General features: G+C 45.5%; 2 protein-coding genes across 2 annotated transcripts; one reads left to right on the forward strand and one right to left on the reverse strand.

Moving 5' to 3' along the window:
* Positions 1-1,491: 1,491 nt before the first annotated feature.
* On the reverse strand, positions 1,492-20,199 carry LOC6564674 (tetratricopeptide repeat protein 28). The gene is made up of 6 exons (XM_032738335.2): positions 20,112-20,199; positions 15,765-15,942; positions 7,832-11,069; positions 5,743-7,516; positions 3,968-4,695; positions 1,492-3,549 (listed from the first exon to the last, which is right to left on the reverse strand). The coding sequence occupies exons 2-6, from the start codon at positions 15,900-15,902 to the stop codon at positions 1,712-1,714; spliced, it is 7,716 nt and encodes a 2,571-aa protein (XP_032594226.1). The 5' UTR covers positions 15,903-15,942; positions 20,112-20,199; the 3' UTR covers positions 1,492-1,711.
* Positions 20,200-22,247: 2,048 nt separating this feature from the next.
* LOC6564672 (chymotrypsin-elastase inhibitor ixodidin) lies at positions 22,248-22,645 on the forward strand. Its single transcript, XM_001991533.2, has 2 exons — positions 22,248-22,351; positions 22,417-22,645. Exons 1-2 carry the CDS (start codon positions 22,276-22,278, stop codon positions 22,611-22,613), a joined length of 273 nt encoding a protein of 90 aa, XP_001991569.1. The 5' UTR covers positions 22,248-22,275; the 3' UTR covers positions 22,614-22,645.
* Positions 22,646-23,828: the final 1,183 nt, after the last annotated feature.

Here is a 23,828-nt window from a genome sequence, read left to right on the forward strand (position 1 = left end):
ATTTGCATAAACAATTGCATACTCAATTCATGGTCATATGTAGTTCAAATAAAAAACAGTTTAATTTCTATCGAAAGCTTTCGTATGTGCCCTTTTGATGCCACAGCCATATTAATCATTTTAATGATCATCGCATGCTAATTAAATGGTCGTTATTTTAAATCGCTGATATAAATGAGAGATCACAGGCCAGGATGCCTGACCAGCAGCCACTCGCATTTTGGGTGGCCTTAAAAGCGCAAACAAACTATCAGCACATAAACCACAATCATGATGTTAATGCAGTTTCAATTGTCAATCGGATTGCCAGTAGCTGTAAAACGAAAGTCTACACTTGAAAAAATATTTTTAAAAAGTGCGGTTAACGATTTCATACAAGGTCGTTTCTAAATTACAGGCTCGCTTATGCATTTTTAATTTGGCTAACTTGTTGACCAACCGTTTTCGAAAATCCAATTTTCCACTTGGAAATCATTTGCTTCAAAATTAAAGTATTTCTGAGAGTTTAAATATACACGATCTTTTTTTTTTTTTGTTTTGATTGTCGATTAAAGGCGCTCGTTTTTCCAATAAATTTGGAGTCCCGTCTTTAGTTTAAACAAAAATGATTATTATTCCAGGTTGTGGTTTAGTTTATTATACATTCTACCACATTTTTTCGTCGGTGTATCCTCAATGTTTAGTAGCCAAACACAGTGCAACCTAGTTATAATGACTTTTTGTTTGTTTATCTTAAAAAAAAAACAAACACAATTGTTAGCTATTGAATATGGTTTTAAGACTGAATTGAACCGACTTCTAAGCAGTCAGAAATATAAACCAATTTCCAACTTTGATTTTGAATGCGCTAATGATGTGTTGTAGGGTCGCTTCACTTTGTGAACCAAGGCTTAAGTAAATAATTATTAATAAATCATACTCGTCTGCTGGCATTTTTTTTTGTGCTCGAATTGTTCTTATTTGCGTATGATGTTTTTATTTATATATTTTTGATAGATTTTTGCACATGTTTGCAATAATTCATAATATGATCAGGTCTGACAGATCGGGTCGCTGACTGATCGCTGATAGTTGAATGCGACTAAATGTTAGATTATGTTTGGATTTTTCAAAATTTACCACATTTCCGCTGTATACCAGAAATATATCAGATGTATACCAGAGCTAAGCAAGTGTTATATTTAAAAAAAATATATATATATGAATGTTATTATGATATTTATGGCATTCGTATATCAGTTGAATGTCCGTTGACCTTTGTCTGATATACTACTTCAATATATAACGAATTCACGTTGTTTATCAGAATAACGGCTTAATTTCACAATTTTGCATAACATTTTTTATTTGCGCTGAATTCTAATAGCGGGTATTCTCTCAAATAATTATTATACGAAACAACAAAAAAAAAAAACAAACGAAAAGGTTTCTCATAAATGCATAAAATTTAATCAGTGGCTTCATTTAAACATTATAAATAGGCAAAGGCAAGTGTATATGTATATGTATATGTGTATGTATATGTATGTGTGCTTAATTGAAAGTTTATTGTATAAGTAATAAATGTATAAATAAATAAATAAAATGCATATAATTCTAATGCTAGGATGATCAGTACAGGGTGTCTCCGATTAAAAGCCTAAAACGTACAATCTACAAATATATAATATCAATTTCTATCGTTAATTCCCTATCCTCTATGCTAATATCATTAGACGAGGCGAGCAGACGAGCAGGTGGCACCCGATGTGGCAACTCCCTGCGCTTCCGCCTCCCCGGCCGCGATGCCAACGACCAGACTAACGGCACCAGCTGTGGCAAGCACCCGCTTATAGTTGCTGCTGCATTGTGAGTCAGCGACAGAGCGACCATCGCCCTCGTCGCGACGACAGAGCTCGGCGGCAAAGGGTGCACTACCAGGCACAACCGTCTCGAGTCTTCGCTCCAGTATATCGGCGGTGGTCAGCTCGCTGGCCTGCACCAGACTGCTGGCTGGCACATTGCTCAGCCAGGGCTTCAATGTGGCCTTCTTTTGCATGGTGGCCGCCTTGCAGCGGCAGACGACGTCTCCTTGCTCGCCGCAAATCGAGCAGCTCGGCAGCACGCTATCAACGGCGCCGGAGACGGCACTCGACTCCTCGACTCGCTCGCCACCGACAACAGTTGGTATGGTGGCACCGGAGGAACTGCCGCTTAGTTCCAACTCGTTAACGGCATCTACTAGTGTCTTAATTGCGGCCGCATTGCTGGCCGATTGGACGCTGCTATCGTTTAGAGTGGCGGCCACCTCCTGCTCTTCATAGTTGGGGCTGAGCAGCAGCTTGGAGAGCGGCGGCGCCAGACCCAGACCCAAACTGCGCTCATGATACAGCTCCGATATGCTTGGCGTCAGCTCACGGTTCATGTGCCGCATTATGCTATCCTGTATGCACTTGGCACTCGGCTTCACGGGCGCCTCCGGCTCCTGCTTGGAATCGCATCCCAGCAGACCCTCATTGTCTGCCGGCGAGAAATAGAGGCTGGCCGGATTGTAGGCCACCTCCTCATCGGTCAGAGCGAGCGCTGCCTTGCCCCGCCCACCGCTGCTGCCCACCACATTGGCTCCTGATGTTCCTCCAGACGTTGCACCGCTAACTGCTGGCGCATTCAGCTCCGTGCGCACACTCAATCGATCCATGAACAGGGCATGCTCCTTGTTTACACGCGCCGCCAGCGAGCTCTGTGCACTGCCCAGCTTAATCTTCGGCTTGCTACGTCCCAAATTGTGATAGACGCCGGGACGAGGTGGCGGGAGAGGCGGCTGCTGCTGCTGCTGTTGTTGTTGTTGCTGTAGATGTTGCTGGTGCTGCAACTGCTGTTGCAGTTTCTGCTGTAGGTGTTGCTGCTGTTGAGCGCCGGCTGCAGCGCCACGTCGCAACACAGTCGCATGACCGGAGCCCTCCCAATCGGTTGTCGTGCTGCTGGCCGAACTGGAGCTATCCGGTCGGCGGTTTGTGTTCACCTGCGGCGGCTGTGTCGCTGATGATGAAGAAGACGCTGCCGCACCTGGCTGCGCGTAGAGGCAACGTATGCGCGTCTGATGCGCCAGAGCCAACGACAGGCTGGGATCTGTCACCGGTGGACTGGGCGTGAATGCCGCATCACTCTCCCCGCCGCCACCGGGTCGTGAGACGCGCACGGGTCCACGCAAGCTGGCATAGCCGAGACGTGGAGCGGGCTGGCTGCTGCCCGCCTGCGTTGCATAGCCATCGGACAGCGAGTGCTCGCTATCGGTGGTGTTGGCCAGACTCGAGTCCAGGCCGCCACCTCCATCGGGTTCGCCGCGGCGACGAACGTACGAGATGAAAGCGCTGCGCGGATGCAGCGGCAGCGGCGACTGTGTGGAATTGCCCCCAACAGTGGCAACTGCTGCGCCGCAGCTGCTGCTGTTGCTATTGCCAACTGGTTGTGTGGCTGTCGCATCCAGGTCCGGGTCGGTGAGGGACTCGCAGCTGCTGCTGCTGTGTGCCGCCGAGTCCAGGCTCAGACTCTTGGGTGCCTCGTGTGTGTCTGCAAGAAATTTGTTCAGTTCAGTTTTATGGAAACATTTGGTTTCGATTTAACTTAATTTCTTAATTCTTTGAATAGAATTTTAGCAAAAAATACGAAAAGTACAACATGTTCCGCTCGACAAATTGTATAATTGTTATTTTCTATTAAAAACAACTACATCGCAAGTGAAATGTTTCAATGCAACACACATTTCGCATATTTAAAATTCAAATTGTGCCATTTGTAATTTAAACTTTAATTCGAAGTGTTTAAAGATTTGACAAAAATTGCTTTAAAGTTGTTTAGTAGCAGTTGTGATTATTTTGATATGTTTTTATTTCGAATTTTTCAAACACATTATCTGAAGAGCCTTAAGATTGTTTGGACCGTTGTCCAAATGAAATAAATAATTGAATTGAAAATTTAGTGAGCTTACCAAAGAGAGCGAGTAGAGCCTGCAGCACAAACTGGCAGTGACGACGATTCGCTTGCTTGCCGGTGCGTAGAACCACCTGATCCGCACCCACCTCGGTCAGATCGAAGCCAACGGAGGCGAGCAGCTCGTGACAGCCAGGAACGCGCCACAAGCGGACACTCAACGGCATCTCGATGCATGCCTCGGCTTCCGGTTTGGCTGGGAACTGTGCCAATATGTTGCGCACCACGGCAATTATATCATCTGCATGCTCAGCACTGTTCACCAGCTTGGCCAGCGCTTGCAGCGTGGCGGGCGTCAGTGCGAGGAGAGCCTGCAGGCTGGCCGAGCACTGCGACAGTCGCTCCTCGGGATCCGTTTGAGGAAAGAACACACTCGACGGTATACCATTGGCAGCGGGCTCAAACCGAAAGCCCACAGCCATCAGCAGATCCTTCCAACCGGCCACAGGTCCGGCCTTGTTCTCAATACTCTGCTGCGTTGTGTACATGGCGTTCTTCTGCCCGCGATGTATCCGTTGCAGACTCTTCTCCACCAAATGCAGGCACACGCGTAACGCATCCCGGCAACGCTCTGGCGTACGCAGCAACTCGCACAACGCATGGCCCAACAGTGCCACCTTGTTGGAGAGGCGTACATTGGCACCCACCAACAGGAATCCGGCCCAGTTGGCCGGATGGGCAAAGTGCTTCGTATGCTGCACGGTCTGCATGGCCTCCGCCAAGGCGCTGCAACAAAGAGAGAGAGAGAGAGAGAGCGAAAGAGAAATGCTAAGATTAGAGAAGAATTCGGCAATTTTAATCTTATCATTTATAATTATAATTAATTATCATATCCCGTCATTTGCAGAGTGCTTGGAATTCGACACTGATTTTTTTTATAGATCACATGGGGGAAAATCAGAAAAGTCTATTTTGAATATTTATAACTTGACTTTATAACTTGCTCGCTTATCCATTCATTTTAACGGACAATAACTTGGTTAAACCTATATATATATATATATATATATATATATGTATGAATCGAGTTCTTACTGACAACTTTACATATTGTTCTAGTTTTCCTACGTTTTTACATTCGAAACAAGTCGAAACTGTTTTGCTTTTCATTCGATCCGCTTGAAATACTTATCAAAGATTTATAAGAAAATCATTGGAAATTTTCTAATGAAAACTATAATCCTTATTATGCTGATTATACAAATTTCACCAAGAAATCCGGCAAATACGTTTTCATTTACTACTGGAGCTGCTATTTATATTTCGGATATGAGCTAATCTAGTGAAGCTAAACCAAATCTGACATCAACATTGTTCGATTTTGCTTGTATATTTTAAGATACTTATAAAGGAAACGAATTTTGATTTCTTAGAAGTCACTTGAAAAGTTGAACTCTGCCAAAAAGTGGAAATAGCCCGTTAAAAATACCTTGCAATTATTTTGAACAACTCTCCGAGTAATTGATCTAAACAAAAATTAGCTAATGAACCTAATTGAATTTAAGTATATTGATAGTGAAGAATCGTGGTTAATCCAAGAACAGTTGCTTAGCCAGATTTAAGCAGTCAAGCCCCTTTCATTAAATGGAAACTTGATCGTGCATCGTGCAAGATATGAGTCCAAATCACTTTCAAGTAATTTTTGACCGAAGTTGGCTTAATTAAACATGAGTATGCTGGCCATGTATGCTGGCCACAAGGCTCAAGTAGTCATTACTATATATAATGTATACATAATAGGTTCACTGCCGGCTTTTCCACTTATCCACTTACCGAGCGGCTCGTGCACCTTGAAGCAGGGCCGAGTAGAAGGCGCGCAACAGGATTTTTGCGGCAGTTTCGGGTACGGGCCAAAGTGAGATTAGAACAGCACCGGCGCCGGCTAATAGCCAGCCACCGGCCAGTTGGGCAACTCCCGAGCCAGTTATCGGTTCCACAGATTGATAGGAGCTGAGGACGACCAGGCGTGCGCCCAGACGCAACTGACGCAGCTCCGCTGCTGCGAGCGTAAAGTCGGCGAGCTGCGGCTCGTGTGGTTCCTTTTGTTGCTGCTGCTCGGCGGTGACGACATCCCCGGGACTGAGCACCACGGCACCCAGTTTCCAGCTGAGATTGGCGGCAAAGTGGACACATTCGGCGCCCGGCAGCTCGGCCAGCACGGACTCTTTGGTGGCATTGCAGCCGGCCAAAGCATTCGCTTGTAGCATATCCGCCACCATGGCAGCCTCCTGCAGCGCTGCCGGCGACTCAGCGCCGGCCCAGCCCCAGCGCTCGGCAAGAGCAGCGGGCACACGTGGTCCGCCCACAACCAAAGCCGTTGGCGGCCGTCCACGATCCCGCCGGCTTCTGGAGCGTCCACGCAACGCCTGCAATGATGGCGCCGTCAACAGAGCACAACGCTCCGACAGATACTCGCCATCGTCGCCAGCTGCACGCAATATGGCAAACGGCACCAGATAGAGGGCGCTATCGAGCACCAGGATCAGTTCTCGCCTGCCCTGACGGGAGACACTGGCGACGCTCGGCAGCAAATCATCGAACGGCGCCAACAGCAGATTGTAGAGAGTATGCAGGCAGGCGGGTCCGCGCCATGCGGGTGGTGCGGGTGCCCGGCGTGAACTGCGGCTGCCAACGGATCGGGTAGATCCTTGCAGCGAGGCAACGGATCCCAGCGAGAAGAGCGAGCTGAGCGAATAGTTCGACGAGTTGAGCAACTGATTTCGGCTGACCATGCGCAAAAATCCACCGCCGCCGGCACCAGCGCCAGGTAGATCCTCCAACAATTGTTCACTGCTGGCACGCCAACCACTGCCATCACCCTCATGGAGTAGATTGTGTGAGTTGACGCCAAGATTGTCGCGCACCATATTCACGTAGCGCTCCAGCAGCAGTTGACCATCTGCTGGTCGGTTGGGCTGATGTGGTTGCTGCTGCAGCTGATGATCATTTTGTTCGTTGTCCGGCCCTTGCTGCTGCTGCTGCTGCTGCTGCTCCTCTTCCTCCTGTTCATCCTCCTCGTGGCACTCGCTGAGCGAGAGGGGCAACTGGAGCGTTTGTGGATCGATGCGTGCCGCATGGAAGCGCACAATGCCCGCCTGCGGCTGCAGCAGCCAAGCGTAGAGTTGCTCCCCGGCCAGGCTGTAGTAGAGCACTGGCATTCTGCCCCGGTTCACTGCCTCCAATATGGCCTCAATGTCTGTCAAACTCGTGCTCGCAGCGGTTGCTGCAGCAGCTGTTGATGATGTTGTTGTTGTTGTTATTGCGGCGCTTATTGTTGTTGCTGTTGTTGCGGCCTTTGCATCATTGATAAATGCATCCGCGCCACAGCGCGCCTTGCAACGTTCGGCGGCAACAAGAGCATCCTCATTGCGCTGCAGGGCGACGAGTAGCTGCTGCAGCATATGATAACAGCTCGTCTGCAGCTCGTAGAGAGCCAGCCGTGCCTCTGGACTGCGCTGTTCCTGACGCACCGATTCCAGCAGCTGGGCAGCTGTTTCCAGTTGAATGCGAGCGCCCTCAGCGTCGCCAGAGGAGCGCAGAGCAAGACCTGGACAGAAGTGCAAAGAAAATAAATTTAAAATTACAAGAACAATTATCTCTTTTATTTTGAGTTTTCCACTCAGAAAATAATCAATAACATTTACTCGATAGATTAAATGAATTAAATTACTTAAGTTAACTACTTCAATAATCTCCCTGTTGACCCCTCCCCTCCCTAATTAATCCTCTTGCTATGCTAGGTGCTCCACTTGTAGCTAAATTACTAAATGGTTTAAGGACTAATTAATCCTACTGTGCTACTAATTATTCCTTGCATGATCCTTTAGTCTGATTGAGATTTGATCTGTTGCTGTTCACTTACCCAGTTGATGTCTTATCTTTGCCTCCTCCTCCGACTTGCCAATTGACTGAGCACTGGTTAGACCCTGTCTCAGATACTCGACGGCCTGGGCGTGCTGCTCAAGCTGATGGTGGACGCGTCCCAATGCCCCACAGGCCAGCGCCTTGCCGAGCCGATCTGTGCTGAGTGCGAGCTGGCGTTCGTAGCACTTGAGCGCCTCCTGCTGCTGATACAGTGCCTCATGCACGGCGCCCAGATTGCCAACGGCTCGTGCCTGTAAGCCGGGCGCCGCCAGCTCTGTGCACAGCTGTAGATCCTGTTCGTGCAGCTGCAGTGCGTCCGCATAGTGGCCCATCCGCTGCTGCACCTGGCCGAGCGCACACATCGCATCCGATTCGAGGGCGCGATCCTGTAGGCCTCGTGCCAGCTCGCGCTGATGCTCGAGACAATTGAGTGCCTGGGCATGATTCCCCAATGCAGCATGGACATGTCCCAGATCACCGTAGGCTAGAGCCTTCACCTCGGCGCTGTGCAGCTCGTGGGCGACGACCAGACGCTTCTCCAGGCAGACCAGAGCCGTTGCCAGCTGGCCGAGAGCACGACGTGCTTGGCCCAATCCGCGATAGGCACGCTCCTGATCCCGATGGCTGGCTAGGCCCAACGCCAGCTGCAGTTGACGCTCATGACACTTGAGCGCCTCCTCATAGTCACCCAAAGCCGCGTAGCAATCACCAAGATGACCCAGTGCACGTGCCCGATCCGCTGGCGTCGATGGCAGCGACACACGCTCCAGTGTGCCCAACTGCGCCTCCAGACACCCGATGGCTGCCTCATAGTGTGCCATATTCAGTCGGGCAATGCCGAGATTGCCATGCGCCTGCGCCTCGACAGCCTCATCCCGCTGCTCCTGGGCTCGCTCCAGTTGCTCCTGATAGCACTTGACCGCATGCGTCCAGCTGCACAGTGCCATGTGAACGGCACCCAGATGGCCATGTGCACGACACTCGCCAGACAGATCGCCCAGCTCCTGGCGTAGCGTCAACTCCTGAGTGTGATGTCCCAGCGCCTTATCCCAGCGCCGGAGCAGGCGATGCGCCAATCCCAGAGCACCGCACGCAGCCGCCTCCATGGCACGCTCTCCGGCAGCACGGGCCAGTCCCAGTTGACGCTGATACAGCTTAATGGCCTCTTCATGCGCTCCGGTGCGGATGAGAATGTCACCAATGTTGCCCAATGCCCGAAATTTGGCCGGCAACTGTCCGGTCGCGTGGGCAACCGCTAGGAACAGCTGCTGGCATTCGAGCGCCGCTGCTGAGTGTCCCAGCGCCAGATGGGCCAAGCCCAGATTGCAATAGGCTCGTCCCATATGCGGTCGATGTTGTGCATCCTTGGCCAATGCCAGATCCTGATCATAGTAACGCACCGCTGCCCGATAATTGCCGAGGCAATAGTGTGCATAGCCGAGCAGATGACACGCCTTGCCTTCGGCAGCAACATCGCCCAGCTCCTGGGCGAGCATTAGATAGCTCTCATAGTGAGGCACTGCCTCCCCATATAGCTGGCGAGCACTCAAACAGTTGCCCAGATTGAGCAGGGCGCAAGCTTCACCCGCCGCATCCTTCAGCGATCTGGCTGTGGCCAGATGGGCACGATAGTGCGCCAGTGCCGCATCATGGGCGCCCAGCGCCTGATATGCGACAGCCAGATTACCGTGTGTGGCTGCCTCGGCACTGCGATCATTCACCGCCTGACTGATGGCCAGCTCCTGTTTGTGATATTTGACGGCTGCCTCATACGCACCGGCAGCGGCATGGGCATTACCCATATTGCCATAGGCACGACCCATGCCCGCCCGATCGCCCAGAGCGCGGGCAATGCCCAAGTGCGCCTGATGCAGCTTGAGGGCCGCATCGTGTGCGCCCAGCAGCTGATAGACAATGCCCAAATTGGAGCAGGCCCTGCCCTCGCCCAGTTTGTCGCGGGCAGCCAACGCCATCGCCAGTTGGCGTTCATGCCACCGTTTGGAGGCGGCTGCATCGCCTGCACAACGTGCCGCATGACCCAATCCGGCATAGGCACGCGCCTCAATGCTCCGATCGCCCAGCGTTTGGGCAATCCGCAGCACCTGCTCGTGACATGCGGCTGCCTGTCCGAACTGCCTGCGCTGGTGATGCGCTGAGCCGAGATTCGAATAGGCTCGCGCCTCCTCCACCTGATCGTGCAGCTTGCGTGCGAGCCGCAGATGCTGCGTATGGCAATCGAGGGCCGCCTCGCATTCGCCCAGTGCCAAATAGACGGCGCCCACATTGCCAATTTCGCGTGCCTCCTGCAGACGATCGCCGAGCTGCTTGAACAGCTGCACGCACTGTTTGTGCGAGGCGAGAGCATTCGGATAATCACCGCTGGCCGTGTACACATGGCCCAGCGATGTCAGTGCGGAGGCAGCCGCCTGGGTATCCTTGCATTTCATGGCGAGCACCAGTTGGTAGCGATGCGCTGTCAATGCCTCCTTGTAGGCACCCTGACTGAAATAGGCGGAGCCAAGATTGCCATGCGCCCGACACTCGCCAGCCGTGTCGCCCAGTGACTTGGCCACGGCCAGATCCTGTTGCATATAGCCAATGGCCTGGTCCAGCTGGTTGAGCGCCCAATGCGCCGAGCTCAACGCACTGAATACCGAACCGCGAAGCTTGAGCGAACAGCTGCCAATGCGCAGCGCGGCCTCGAGAACGGCGACAGCTGCCTGGTATTGTGTCGCCTGGAGCAGCTCTTGGCCAACCACCGAGCTAACCACAAAGGGCGATTCGTGAAGCTGCATTGCCCGCAACTGTTGCAACGTCGGCTCCAATGCAGCGCGGAGCGGACTCTTGAGAGACGCCTCAACGAGGCCGGCGAGCAGCTGTTTATGACTCGGCTCCTGGGCGAGACCGGCGGCAAAGGAGGCCAACGCCTCACCATATCGGCCCAGGCACTGTAGTGCGACACCTTGCCGAAAGTAGGCCTTTGGCCACTGCGGACACAGTTCACGTGCTTGGGTCGCATCCTGTAGAGCCGCCGAAAACTGGCCTTGCTTGAGCCGTGCCGCCGATCGATTGCTGTAAAGTATATGATTGCCCGGATCCAGCTGCAGTGCGTCCGTATAGAGCAGCACAGCGGTGGCAAAATCACCGCTCTGGCACGCAGCATTTGATTGTCGCACCTTCTCCAAGAAGAGCGCGCGATTCGCGGCGGGCAGCTCCGGCGTGCATTCCGGTTCGTTCTGCAAATGCAAATGCCCAATGAGAATCATTAATATTAATATCATTATCACTCAATATAAATAATATGTTTGTGGCTAAATTTGTTTAATTTTTGATTTAGCCTAGGCGAAAAACCAACTCCTGTTTAACCATCGGTCGAAAGATAAGTTATAACCTAAGCAAATTTTTTATTATAATCCTAGCATGATATCCGACTTATATATCATATAGTAATATATTATGCAATCATTAAAAAAGAGCATTCTAACATATGTATGAAATCACTGCCAGGCCTTATTATTTGCATCTTCAAAACAATTTAAAAATGCTTAGCTTAAGCCGCAATTAAACCAAATTTTTTTCCAAAGACTAATCTTGTTTGCTAGCTTAAACTTAAGAATGAAAGAAAATCATAATTTCAATGCGGTTGCTCTCTCAAAATTGATTTAAATTGGCCAATTTATATAAGTCATCAGACGATCATACATATGCAGTCGACAAACAATCAATATTTTATGTCAAATTTGATTAAGCAGCATTGCAACATTATTAATAAGAAATTAACATAATAATACATATTATTACACATAAATAGATTTGATTCTAAGAGCCTAAGCTCGTCAAGACCTGGATATAATCAAATTATGCAATAAATTAAAGCTGAAAGCAGGGCGAATTTGTCCCACTGTGCAGCCCCAATGTTGCGCTGTAATTATGTTAAATTGCCGCCGCAGTCGCAGTTGCAGTTGCAGTTGCGAGTCCAGGCTACAGGTATGCGACCACTGAGTCACGTTTCCCGGGCAACATCCAACTGGCAACTGGCAACTGGCTGAGCAGCAACTTGCTGAGCGGACCAGTCTCCAGTTCCAGCAACAGCTCTGCTCGTCAAATGCGGAAGCAATTCCACGAATTCGTGGCCCAAGAACTAAGCCACGACGCGCAACAAACAGCAAACAGCCAAGTTAACAGCGGCAGCCAGTGGCCAAGAGAGGTGTTGAAGTCTAAGCCTTTTTTTTTTGGTTTTTTTCTCCTTTTTTTTGGCATAAGCCACGCCATGAACGAGACAAGACGAGACGAAAAAGAGAAAGAGAAGGCGCGTGAGAAGGAGGACGATGGCAATGGCCAAGATGCAAAGAGACGAAGTCAAAGTCGAAGTCCCGGCCATGACAAGAGCGAAGAATTTTTACATATTTTTGAAGCAATTAAATGGAATGAGTATGCAAATGCATTAGCCCAGCTTCAAGACACTGAAAGGCACATAACCCAAAACCGAAACCGAAACCGAAACCGAAACCAAAACCAAAACCAAAACTGAATGCAAAGCCCAAGACCAACACGATGAGTAGTTTCCTAGAAAACGTGCACAACAAGTGCCAAATGCCAAGTGCCAAGTGCCGTTCTCCTCCAAGTGGCTGGGGCCAATAGGGTCGTCGGTAGTAACGTGCTTAGATTAGCCTTCTGGCTTCGATGTTCTTCTGTTTGTTGTTGTTGTTGTTAGTTATGTTGTTGTCGCTGTTCCTCACTATTTTTATTTTCATTTTTATATTTTATTTTGAATTTTTGGATGCTGGCAATGCGAATAAATCAGCTCGTGGATACAACATATGTATGCACATAGAAACTCGTACAAGTGGCAGCCGCAAAGTGTATCTGACAGATGCAGAACGAAATTTATGTTTTATGCAACCATTAAAGCGCACCCGTGCCCCGTCTGTCCAGGAGTCCGTCCGCCCGGCCGGTCCACTCGCCCGATAAGCCAAATGAAGTGGGCGTCACAATACAATGATGTTGATGATGAAGACGAAAACGAAGACGAAGACGAAGACGAGGACGAAACGAAATTTAACAAAAACAATCAAAAGTAAAAACAACAAAAACACGAAACGCAGAAACGTCGAACAACTTTAAAAACCACTCGCATAACTTAGCAAAATGAAATTTTTGCACAGCGTTGGCGTTGCTAGCGCAGATCTCAGCATGCAGATTGGCCCAAGACAGACAGACAGGCAGACAGACAGACAGATAGTCAGGCAGTCAGACAGCACATGGTCAAAGTCAAATAAACACGCACAGAACATGGCCAGGCTAACATCGACCCAAACGGACAGATTCTCTTGTCGAAGGGCAAGCCGAGCGGAAGGGTGACTCAGACAGACAGACAGACAGACCGAGAGTGAGAGAGAGAGAGAGAGAGAGAGAGAGAGAGAGAGAGAGAGAGAGAGAGAGAGAGAGAGAAATACGAGCAGATTGAACTAGGCATTTATCCGAGACAAGGGCTAAGCTGCGGATAAGTTTTCTTTACTGTGACGTATCTATAAAAATCTTTGTCAAACGTCGGAGCCGATGTTGAACAATATATATATATATAAATAAATAAAAATAGAATAAAATAAATATATAAAAATATATATAACGGAATCAAAGAATTTTGTGCAATCAATCAATTAAAAAGTGATCAACCCCCTTTTCTTCTTGGCAGCATGGTCAAACTTGGATAAGTTCAAATATTTGGCTGTAAACTTAACAAATGGTTCGTTACTTAAACATTACAACTTTAATTCGACTATCTGAATAAGCTGATAAACTGGTATTGAGTTAATGATTGAAATCGGTTGTTGTCGTTGAGCTGGCAACTATTTACATTCACAAGAAATTGTATCTGCTTCATAAATTCATAGCGCTACTGCGGATAAATGCATTTCATCGTGTATTCTATCATTATGCAATGTTATTCACGGAACGAGACAATGACTCAGTTTATTCGTATCTCCATAGAGAGAGAGAGAGAGAGAGAGAGAGAGAGAGAGAGAGAGAGAGAGAGAGAGAGAGAGAGGGGGGGAGAGATGGAGTTACTTGCGACCCTTCCGCAATGCGTTGCGTGCGTCATGCAGTGTATCAATTTAGGGATTGGCGCCCAAAAGGCCGCATAGAGAATTCATGTAAATTGATATGCTGCTATTTGCTATCTCGCTCCAACAACAGCAGCATCAAGAAAGGCTCATTTTCAAAAATAGTTAAAGGCGGCCAAGAACTGTTTTTAGACAGAGGCTGCAATCAGAGACAGCGCAGAAGAGAAAGACAGACAGTGATATAGATAGAGAGCGAGAGAGAGAGAGAGAGAGAGCGATCGGGGCGGCCAGGAATGTTCAAGCAAAAAACCAGCGATTTGAAAACTGGCTGCTTGCGCCTGGGCGGATGGCGGACAACAGCACAAAGCAAAAAATAGAGAGAAAAAAAAGTGGCACTCAAAGATGCAACCAGGCAACAGCAGCAGCAGCAGCAACAGCAACAGCAGCAGCAGTTGGCTGCAAGTTGTTGCCTGCCATGCCACATGCACCATGTTGAAGTTTATGTATGGCAGTGGAGAGGAGGGCTTAACTGCCTAGTGGCCTGAGCCACAACCAGAGCCAGAGCCAGAGCCAGAGCGAGAGCCATATGTGAGGCCAGAGGCACCGCATTCGTCCCGACGGCCCATCGATAAGGTCTCCGCAACGGAATGCCAACAATTTCACGATTGCTTGTGGCGCACATTGGCATGTTTTGCGCTTAAGTCAAGAATTTTGTTGCAATTTAACGCGTAATAAAATAATTAGCTGTTGCTTGCCCATTCCCCATTAGCCCCTCTCAACAAAACCAAAAAAATAAAATAAAAAAAAAAAATGAACAAAAAGAAGAAATAAGCAAAAACTTATCCACAACCCTTTTCTTGTACCCGGCTGAAAGCTTAACCGAGCTGCCCAAAATGCAGTGAACCAATTTACCGTCATCTAGTTGCCAAGACCGAAATTACAAACGCAAAACCCAAAACCCCAGACGGATCAGTCAGTCAGTCCCAGAGAGACAGACAGACAGACAGACAGAGAGACAGAGAGACAGAGAGACAGAGAGTCAGTTAGTGAGACAGCTGCAGGGAGCTTCTAAACATGCGCCAGAAACTTATCCAACATCGTTGACGTTGTCGTCCTCAGTTTCAGCTTCAGCTTCAGCCTTAGCTTCAGCATCAGCATCGTCGTCGTTGTTGTTGTAGTAGTTGTTGTTGTCGTCGTTGTTGCCCATGACATGACAGCGCGGAATATGATGAAAGGGCCTAGGGTGTAGTCAGAGCTGGAAATGGTTTTGTGTGTGTTTGGCGTTTTTATCTCTGCGCTTTGTTTAATTTGGCGTGTGTTTCATAGTCGTTGTTGTTGTTTAGCCCTTTTGTAGTATCGCCGCTCAGTTAATCAACATTGAAATCATTTTGCCATCTTTTTGATTATTAGCGCTGGCTTCCTTGATTGTTTTTGCTCTACCCTTTTTGTATTTCTGTGTCTTGTTTTTATTGTTGTAGTTCTTATTTTTAAGCGCACTGCATGATTCAAGTTCTTTTTTTTTGTGAAGACCGTAAACATATAATTGTCGTAATGCATAAGTTGAGAACGATACGATATACATGTACTATATGTACATATACACACATGATCAACAGGCTGCCAGTGGTGCCTGCATGGAGATGAAATGAAATTTTTCGAAAAGCGAACTTATTCGCTGCAAGCCCAGTGTGAAAATATTGATTCACCAATTGAACAAGTTTATTATAAAAAAACAATATATATATGTTTATAAATTCCAAACTTATGTTCTAATAAACTACAAATGAAAACCGCCTTAAAATCGATCATTTTTAATTTCCCATTTCCATTTAAGTTTCTCAGTTCCACTGCGATTCCCGGACTTACCTCGGAGAAATCCCGCTGCGACATCTTATTCAATATATGCTCGCCAATAGCAATTTTGCCATTGTTTTCAATATTATTTGCATGATTATTTGCATTAAAATTTAATGGCAAATTTATAAGATTCTCATAATTCGTCATTTGTATGCAAAAACCATCAAAGCGCTTTCAGCATGCCGGTCTGTAAGAAAACAAATAACAAAAAATCAGCAGATTAGAGAGAGGGAAACAAAGAGAGAGAGAGAGAGAGAAAGAGAGAGAGAGAGAGAGATAGATGAATAGGCAGATTTAGAGAGAATGCTTATGCGAATTGAGAGGGCCAAAAACATACATGCATGTACATAAGTCTCACATTGGCATTGGACAATGAGACAAAACTTTCAAATGCCTCAACGGGAGAGTTCTAGAGAAGTTTGCCTGTTGACCAACCAACGTCAACTTGGCGGCAACTCTTATGCAAATTCAACTGTGGTCGCTGCCATTGCCGTTGCCACAGTCACATAAACTTGACAATTGAATGTGGTCATAAATTGTTTTGTGGCCCGGCAGACGTGTCCGCGTCCGCGTCCACGGCAACGGCACAGTGGCCTGGCCACAACTGTGTGCGAATTCTGCCGCTTACTGGCCAGCGGCGCCTCAATATCGTGACCATCGGCCAGCCCCAGCCCCAGCTCCAGTCTCTGTTTCGGACTCAATCTCAGTTCCATTCTGAATACAAGTCGCTGAGCAGCTTCTTCTTGTGCAAACACATTGGATATTTAATTTGTTATCATTTAATTGAGTTTGGCGGTAGCTGTCGACGCCGGTCTCAGAGAAAGTTCACATTAACAAAATGAATTAAAAGCCAAACGGTCGCTATGTGAACCAAATGACTGAATCAATAAAATTGCCCATTCTCATAAGTAGCGCAAGGAGGGTTTAAGTTGTGCTTGTCTACCGATGCACATCAGAAGGGCGTCGCCGTGTTTCACCTCACAGACTCTAATTGAAATATTACGCACAACAATGAAATACTTGGGAGACAAACATGATATGCCTCAGAATCGAAGAACGGAAGACTTAGGACACAAACTGATTGCGCTTTCTTAATGAGATGCACAGCTAGCTTAGGTTAGGTATTTCTTAGACTATCGACATTATATATTTTAATAGAATACGATAAAAGTATTCATAAGAAAAATTTAAATACATATATTTTAATATAATGTTGCTGCCTTATTTGCGATCTACAGTATTGCAATCAGCCATAAAATATGCATATACATGCATGAAGCTGTTTCTTTACTCTCCCTCCACAAAAATGCGCTTGTCAATTGAACTGCTGCCTGTTTTTTCTTGTCTTTGCAGCTGGCTTTTTATGCGATTTCATTTACCCCTTATAATTGTTGTTGCTGTTTTTTTAGAGTATTTTTTTAAATGTATTTTTTTTTTTGTTGTATTTTTTTACGATTACAAAGCCCAGTTTCATTACAAATGGGCTAATTTAGCCGCGTTAATGGTTTCATATTTGTAGTTTGCCCGGTCGATTTATGCCAGCTGTGATACTAAAAAGAGTCGATCAAATGCGAGCGCAAAAAGCGGAACAGCTGAAAAGTATTGATTGTGTCGACCAGAGTTGAGCAATGTCCATTTTAGCTTGATGTTCGCTCATCTGCATTGGCCAGTTTTTGCCACAAGTCTTTTGCAGTTGTGGTTTGTTAATTGAGCAAAAATGAAGTCATACGGGAAATGATGTCCCCTAAAGCACAACGTGCATTTATTTTGTGTTCAAATATCTACAGAAACATTCAATTTGCGACTAATGACAATTATACCATTTTCGGTTCATTCGAATGCCTAATGCAGAGATCTAAGCAAATGTTGTCGAAGTCGCTCTTAATGAAAATCTATAATTAGCTGACTAGACTTGACTAACTATGACTTTTAAAATGTAAATATTTTTCTTAAATTATTTCACTATCAAGCATTATTTATGTATGTAACATTAACAAAAGAGCTTTGTGCCAAAAATAAAATGTATTTATTATAATTTGCCAATCATTATTGGGTTTTATTCTAAAAGAAGACTGAAGTATGCAAGCGGCTTAAGCTGACACAAATGATTTTGATTCATTTTTGATTCTAATTCAATTATGTTTGTCGAACTTATCTCTTTCGTTTTCTTTTATATGAAATTGTATAGGTTTCTGACCATCCTGAAGTCATTTGAAATGCGACTGAGTCCACAATGGCAACTTCGTTGGCGGTTGTTTAACAAGGCCAGAACACAGCTCTGGGCAACAGCGGATGAACGAAAGAGCTGGGTCTTTATTACATGATTTCCGCTATTAAAATAAAACACTTTTGCATAATTGTTCACTTACAAACGACAAGAGCAACATCGACAACATCAAGAGCAACAATAACAACAGAGCTGTGCAATGACTAAGGCAATGAAGAAGGCAACAACAAAAATAAATAATAATAAAAACGACACAAAGAAATTCCTCACGCTTCATAACGCCCGCCAGGCATGCCCAAAAATTCCGCAAAACAACGCCTACCCCGACTCGAAGGCGAAGAGTCCAAGTCGAGCCATCAGCCATCAGATTCAGTACCCAAGACCGGGGCCAAGTCACAGTCAAAGTCCCGGCCCACCAGTTGAGCAGGCTCGTTGATCGTCATCGTCATCGTCATCGTCAACGTCGTTCGCTTTTTGATGATGCCTGCTTGCAACCTGTTGAAATGTGTGACAAATTGGGCGTAAGCAGCCAATATGAAAAAGGGTGACCACCCCACTTATCCCCTTCCCCCTCGCTCTCCCACACCCTCTCACTTGTGTCCAACTCTTTCTCATTCACTCAACAAACGTGGGCGTGACGAGCAGCGATTTTCTTATGTTGCTTATATTTATTTTTATTTTATTTTTTTTTCCCCCTTTTTGTTGTAGAGGATTTTTTCGCGAAGCAAAAAGTGATGTTAAGCACAGCCTAAAAATTAAGCCATAAATTTAAAGTTTATTAGCATGCAGCCCACTTTTCTGGTACGGACAAGAAGCGAACGAAAGTATTAATGCTGAACAAAATGTAGCAAGGTGCTTAAGTATTTTGGTGATATTTTTCAAGCACTTTATTTGATAAGCACTTGAATCGAGCAACACTAACAAAACAATCAATTTGTAGATCATCATGCTAAGTGTGTGTGTGTGTGTGTGTGTGTGTGCTGCCCAAGGCAACCAAAATTGTGGCTCACTCGGAGCACGTTTCAAACCGAGTTCGTTCTATTTGGATTCGTTCAAGTTCGTTGCCTAAGTCGTTTGTTTGTCAGTGTGGCATATAATTAGAGTGAACCACAATAAATACAAATATATATGTATATATTGAAAACATGCTTGCGGTTATTGCTGCGATTTGCTTTGCTGTGGCCTCTACTTAGAGCTTGCTTGCCTATGAAAGAAACACCCGTACAATTTCATTAAAACTCATTAAAATTATTTGGCCACTTTGTTGCTGCTGCTGCTGTTGCTGCTGACGAGAAAAGTCAGCAATCCGTGCACGAAACGTACTCAAATGTTTGTACGTATTGTATGCGTGCTTGTATGTATATATATATATATATATATACGTACAAACATATATATATATATATATATATCCGTCATGGAACAGAATGAAAATCAAGTTTAATGAAGCCAAAGACGAAGTTGTAGCCAAGTCCAAGACACTTGTTGCTAGTTGCTGCTGCTGCTACTGCTACTGCTGCTGTTAGCCACATTGTTGCTGCCTTATAAGCTGGCGTGCATTTGTTGTTGCCCACAATGCGAGTGGCACGATGTAATTGACATCATTAGACTAAAGCGCGATCAGCAAACAGCGTACAGCGACCAATTCAAAAGACCAAAAGGAGCGCTAGAAAGTGGCCTGCCCGAGACCCGTTATCAGCGCTAACGTTAATGTTCACCGTTCCCGCCATGTCAATGGCAATGACCCGCCGCAATGAGCTTACTACTACCCCCTCCACACCCTGCTGCAGCCTCACTTGCAGTGCTTGCAGCAACCCAAATTCTAAATTCTAAAAATTTGGAATTCGAATTGAAATGCAAAATTCCAAATTGTATTATGACCATGACTATACATTCATGTGTTTATATATACATATATTTATATATATATATATATAAATATATATATATATATGAATGTGTGTATAGATGCTGAATAACTGTTTTCTCTCTAATTTGATTTATGCATCACATATACGCGCATGTATTTAAATTTTTAATTTCCCCCGGCTTTGTCGAATAAACCATCATGTTTAAGCATTTTCGGGCCACATGAAAATTTTCACTGGCAACTTAAAGCCGCCACTTACCATGGAATGTGGCGACAGCGTCCGATTTGGAGTCGTCGTAAATTTGTTTCTGTTGTGTTTTTTTTTTGTGTTGTGCGCCTTTCAGTTGCCCATATACCAACATCTATATGCATATGTACATGCATATATATAAATATATATATGTATTTGGATACGTATTTAATTTGTTCAGGTTTGTGGGTTGAAATCTGCTTACTGCTGCCTGCACGTAAGATTTTTCTTTTCCTTATAACATTTTTAAATTTGTTTGGGATTGAGAGTTTTTGAGTTGATTATGTTTATTATAGAATGGAAATTCGAGCAGAGATTTCGAGGATTAACAAATTTCTCAATATGCAGACAAAAACTGTTCGACTGTTCAACACATAATTCATAACATTTGAGTGGCTCTCCAATCTCACACATACACATACACAAACTGTGTGGGCATTATGCTTGATTAACTGCAATAGTTGCTTCTGTTGCTGCTGTTTGCTGCTTGGCTTATTATCATACAAATGACTTAGGCAACGAACTTGTTGTCTACACACACACACACACAAAGGCACACACACACACACACAAACGCACACACACACACACGTACGCATACATATTACGACGTTCTTAATGACCGCATTAATTTGATTAATTCCAAATATTTGTTTGGCTTCACACATTTTGGAGTTTTAATTACTTTCAATTCGTTCAAGTGTTGTTGTTCTTGCATGTGGCTTGTTGCTTGTGGCTAGTTGGATGAACTTAAGCCATATATTGTTTAATTGCAGTTACTTTAGGTGAATATGTGCCTTTGAGTTGGCCAGAATGGCATTTGGGCATGCCCAAAGCCAAGCCGCCTTAAAGCAATGCACACACACACAAGCACACACACACACACACACACACACACATGCAAACAAACAACAAGCTCTCTCCCTGTCTCTCTCTCTCTCTTTATCTCTCTGTCTGACTCTTTTGCACATACACTCTCAAACGTGGCTAAAACAAGTCAGGCAACTTTTTTTCTTTGTTTTTTTTCTCCTCATTTTATTGGAAGCGGCCGCCGCTTTGGATTGCCTTCCTTTTTTTTCCTCTCTTTACTACGACTACAACCACTGTATTGTTGTTGTTTCTGTTGCCTTTTTGTTATTAGTAGCATTTACTTTGGAATGCAACAAAGCGAGAACGTTTCGAAAAATGACGACGACGACGGCGATGTTGGCAGCGCCTTTGGCCATTGACGTCTTGTTGCGAAAACAGAAAAATGCATGGCCTGCTTAGCACAGCGAGAGAAAGAGAGAGAAAGGGAGAGGGAGTGAGAGAGATAGACAGAGAGAGAGAGAGAGAGAGAGAGAGAGAGAGAGAAGGAGAGAGAGAGGCCGCGTGTGAATGAGCAGAATTGAGGAAAAGCGAGATGCAGCGAGTGGGCGAGTGGACCAAAAACTGTATGAGTTCAAAGGCCGTTGCCAGTTGACCGTTTTTTTTTTTTTGGTTTTTTCTTTTTGTTTTTAACAAAATTTGGCACTTTACGAAAACTACTCACGCATTAGCACAAAAAGCACAACACATTAAAAAAAGAACACTTTGTTCGCCGTTGTTGTTATTTCAATAAAATAACAATTAAATAACAAACAAAATTAATCGAACCGCGTTAATTTCACTCTTTTCTCTTTGCTCGATGTTGAACGCGCCGCATGCAAAACTTAACTAAGCCAGGCACGGAGCAAAAGACGACGGGCGACTTGCAAACAAAAATGAGAGCGCGACTCGAACTCAAGCGTGGAGCGCAGCATAAAGCAAAAGACAAAAACAGGTACACAGCTATAACAAGTATTGCGACCCGTTTACCTGTTTGGGTCGCTCAATGTTTTTCACCGATCTGGCAGCACGATCTGTGGCAATGCCAGCTGAATAAACATATCAATGTTATCGATAACGATCGACACGCAGTTCTGTATCATTGAGCTTGCTCACTCCAAATCGAGTTAGACAAAAGCAACCAGAGTTTGCTAGACTTGGTCTAAATGTTGCTTATTATTTGTATAATTGAATAAATTGTGCATACTTTTGGGCTGTTTTGACTAAATGTGACTCTTGTGTGTGTCTATAAAATGATGCTTGAATCACGTCAATTAATTTAGTAGTCGACAAGTTCTAGAACTGTCAACAACGACAAACGTGAAAGATGTCTGGTTGGAAATTACTGGTGATCGGCTGCCTGCTGTTGCAATTGGCTCTGGCCAGTGCTCAGCCGCCAATAAGTAAGTCTCAATTTGGATACATTTGGTGTAACAACTCGAATTCGTTGTAAATCTCAAATTAATAGCGCCTCGCACCTGCGGCATCAACGAGACCTATTTGCCGTGCGGCCCCAGCTGCCAGACGGAGTGTGCCACATTGGGGCAGCCGTGTCTGATAAATCACATTCGATGTCCCGATGGTTGCTACTGCAACAAAAACTACGCCCGCAACGCGAGTGGCACTTGCATTCCCCAGGCGCAGTGCAAAAAACGTGTCAAATAATAATAATTAAAGCTCAATTCTGATTTTCAACAGTTGCTATTGTTTTGATTCAACTTTGTTTTTGTTTTCGTTTTTTGTTCTTTTCTGTTTTTAGCACATGACAGGTTTTAATTTCCATTGTGGCTCGTTGACAAGAGGCTATATTTGTTTACTTGTACACACATATGTACAATAGTTAGTTCAGCATACCAGCATTTTTGTTGTTTTATATTTTGATGAGATGGCAGATTACTTGATGAAGGCCTCAATAAATGACAATCGGTTAACGATTTTTTAGTACAGTCATCAAAACATACATACATAGTTGGAGGGTGGAAGTAGCTGCTCTCCCCGCTTACGTTTCGTTAATTAGAATTTATCAAAACTTCCAATACAAAACTAAACGTATAAACAAAAAAAAAACCAGACTCACATACACATTGCACATGTTAATTTGATGGCCAATGTCTACAGTTTTAGAGCTTAGAGCTTTAGAGCCTTAGCTGCGCTCTGATCAGTGGTTTGTGTCTCGACTGCCGCTTACAGTTTGATGAACTTCGTTAGAGTCTTAAGATGAAGCTATATTTTAGTACGAACGATTTTTATAAAAATTATATTGACTGCCAACTAATTTCGCTTGAATTGTTCACATATTTAGATGAGTTAAATTTAGGCAATAATTATGAACATCATTTAAGTACTCTGCTCGAGAAGTCGCTAAATCTGCATCGACCATCATATGTCTGGGCCATGCCGTTTGACTGGGCCCTGAATAAATATTGGCTAGACTTTTTTTTGGCCTAGCTTAGTAGCAAACTCAAATGGCAGACATCTTATCAATTGACAGACATGCAACAACAACAAGAAGGTGCTGAGAACGCCACAAAGGAAATCTAAATCCACAGAATCAAAGTCGCGTAACGTTAAAAAAGAAAGAAGAAAAACCCGTTGTAGGGCAACGTAGGGGGGGGGGGGGGGGGCATGAGGGTGTATTGGGGGTATGGTTAGGGAGTGAATCGAGCGCTGACAGCATGCAAAATGTAAATGTTTGCTGTCATTGAGTCGAAAATGTTGGCGAGAGCCCAAACCAAACGTTAATAAACTCACGTCAGGCATCACTCACATAGCCCCTCACCCCCCTTGAGAGGGATGCTCAATTTACAGGAGTAAACATGTCGACGACAGGCAGTCAGCCAGGACCCAGTCTATCTCTCTCTATCTCTTCTTTTTCTTTTT

The sequence above is a fragment of the Drosophila grimshawi genome, unplaced genomic scaffold (assembly GCF_018153295.1).
Source record: "Drosophila grimshawi isolate 15287-2541.00 unplaced genomic scaffold, ASM1815329v1 contig_848, whole genome shotgun sequence".
Taxonomy (NCBI): domain Eukaryota; kingdom Metazoa; phylum Arthropoda; class Insecta; order Diptera; family Drosophilidae; genus Drosophila; species Drosophila grimshawi.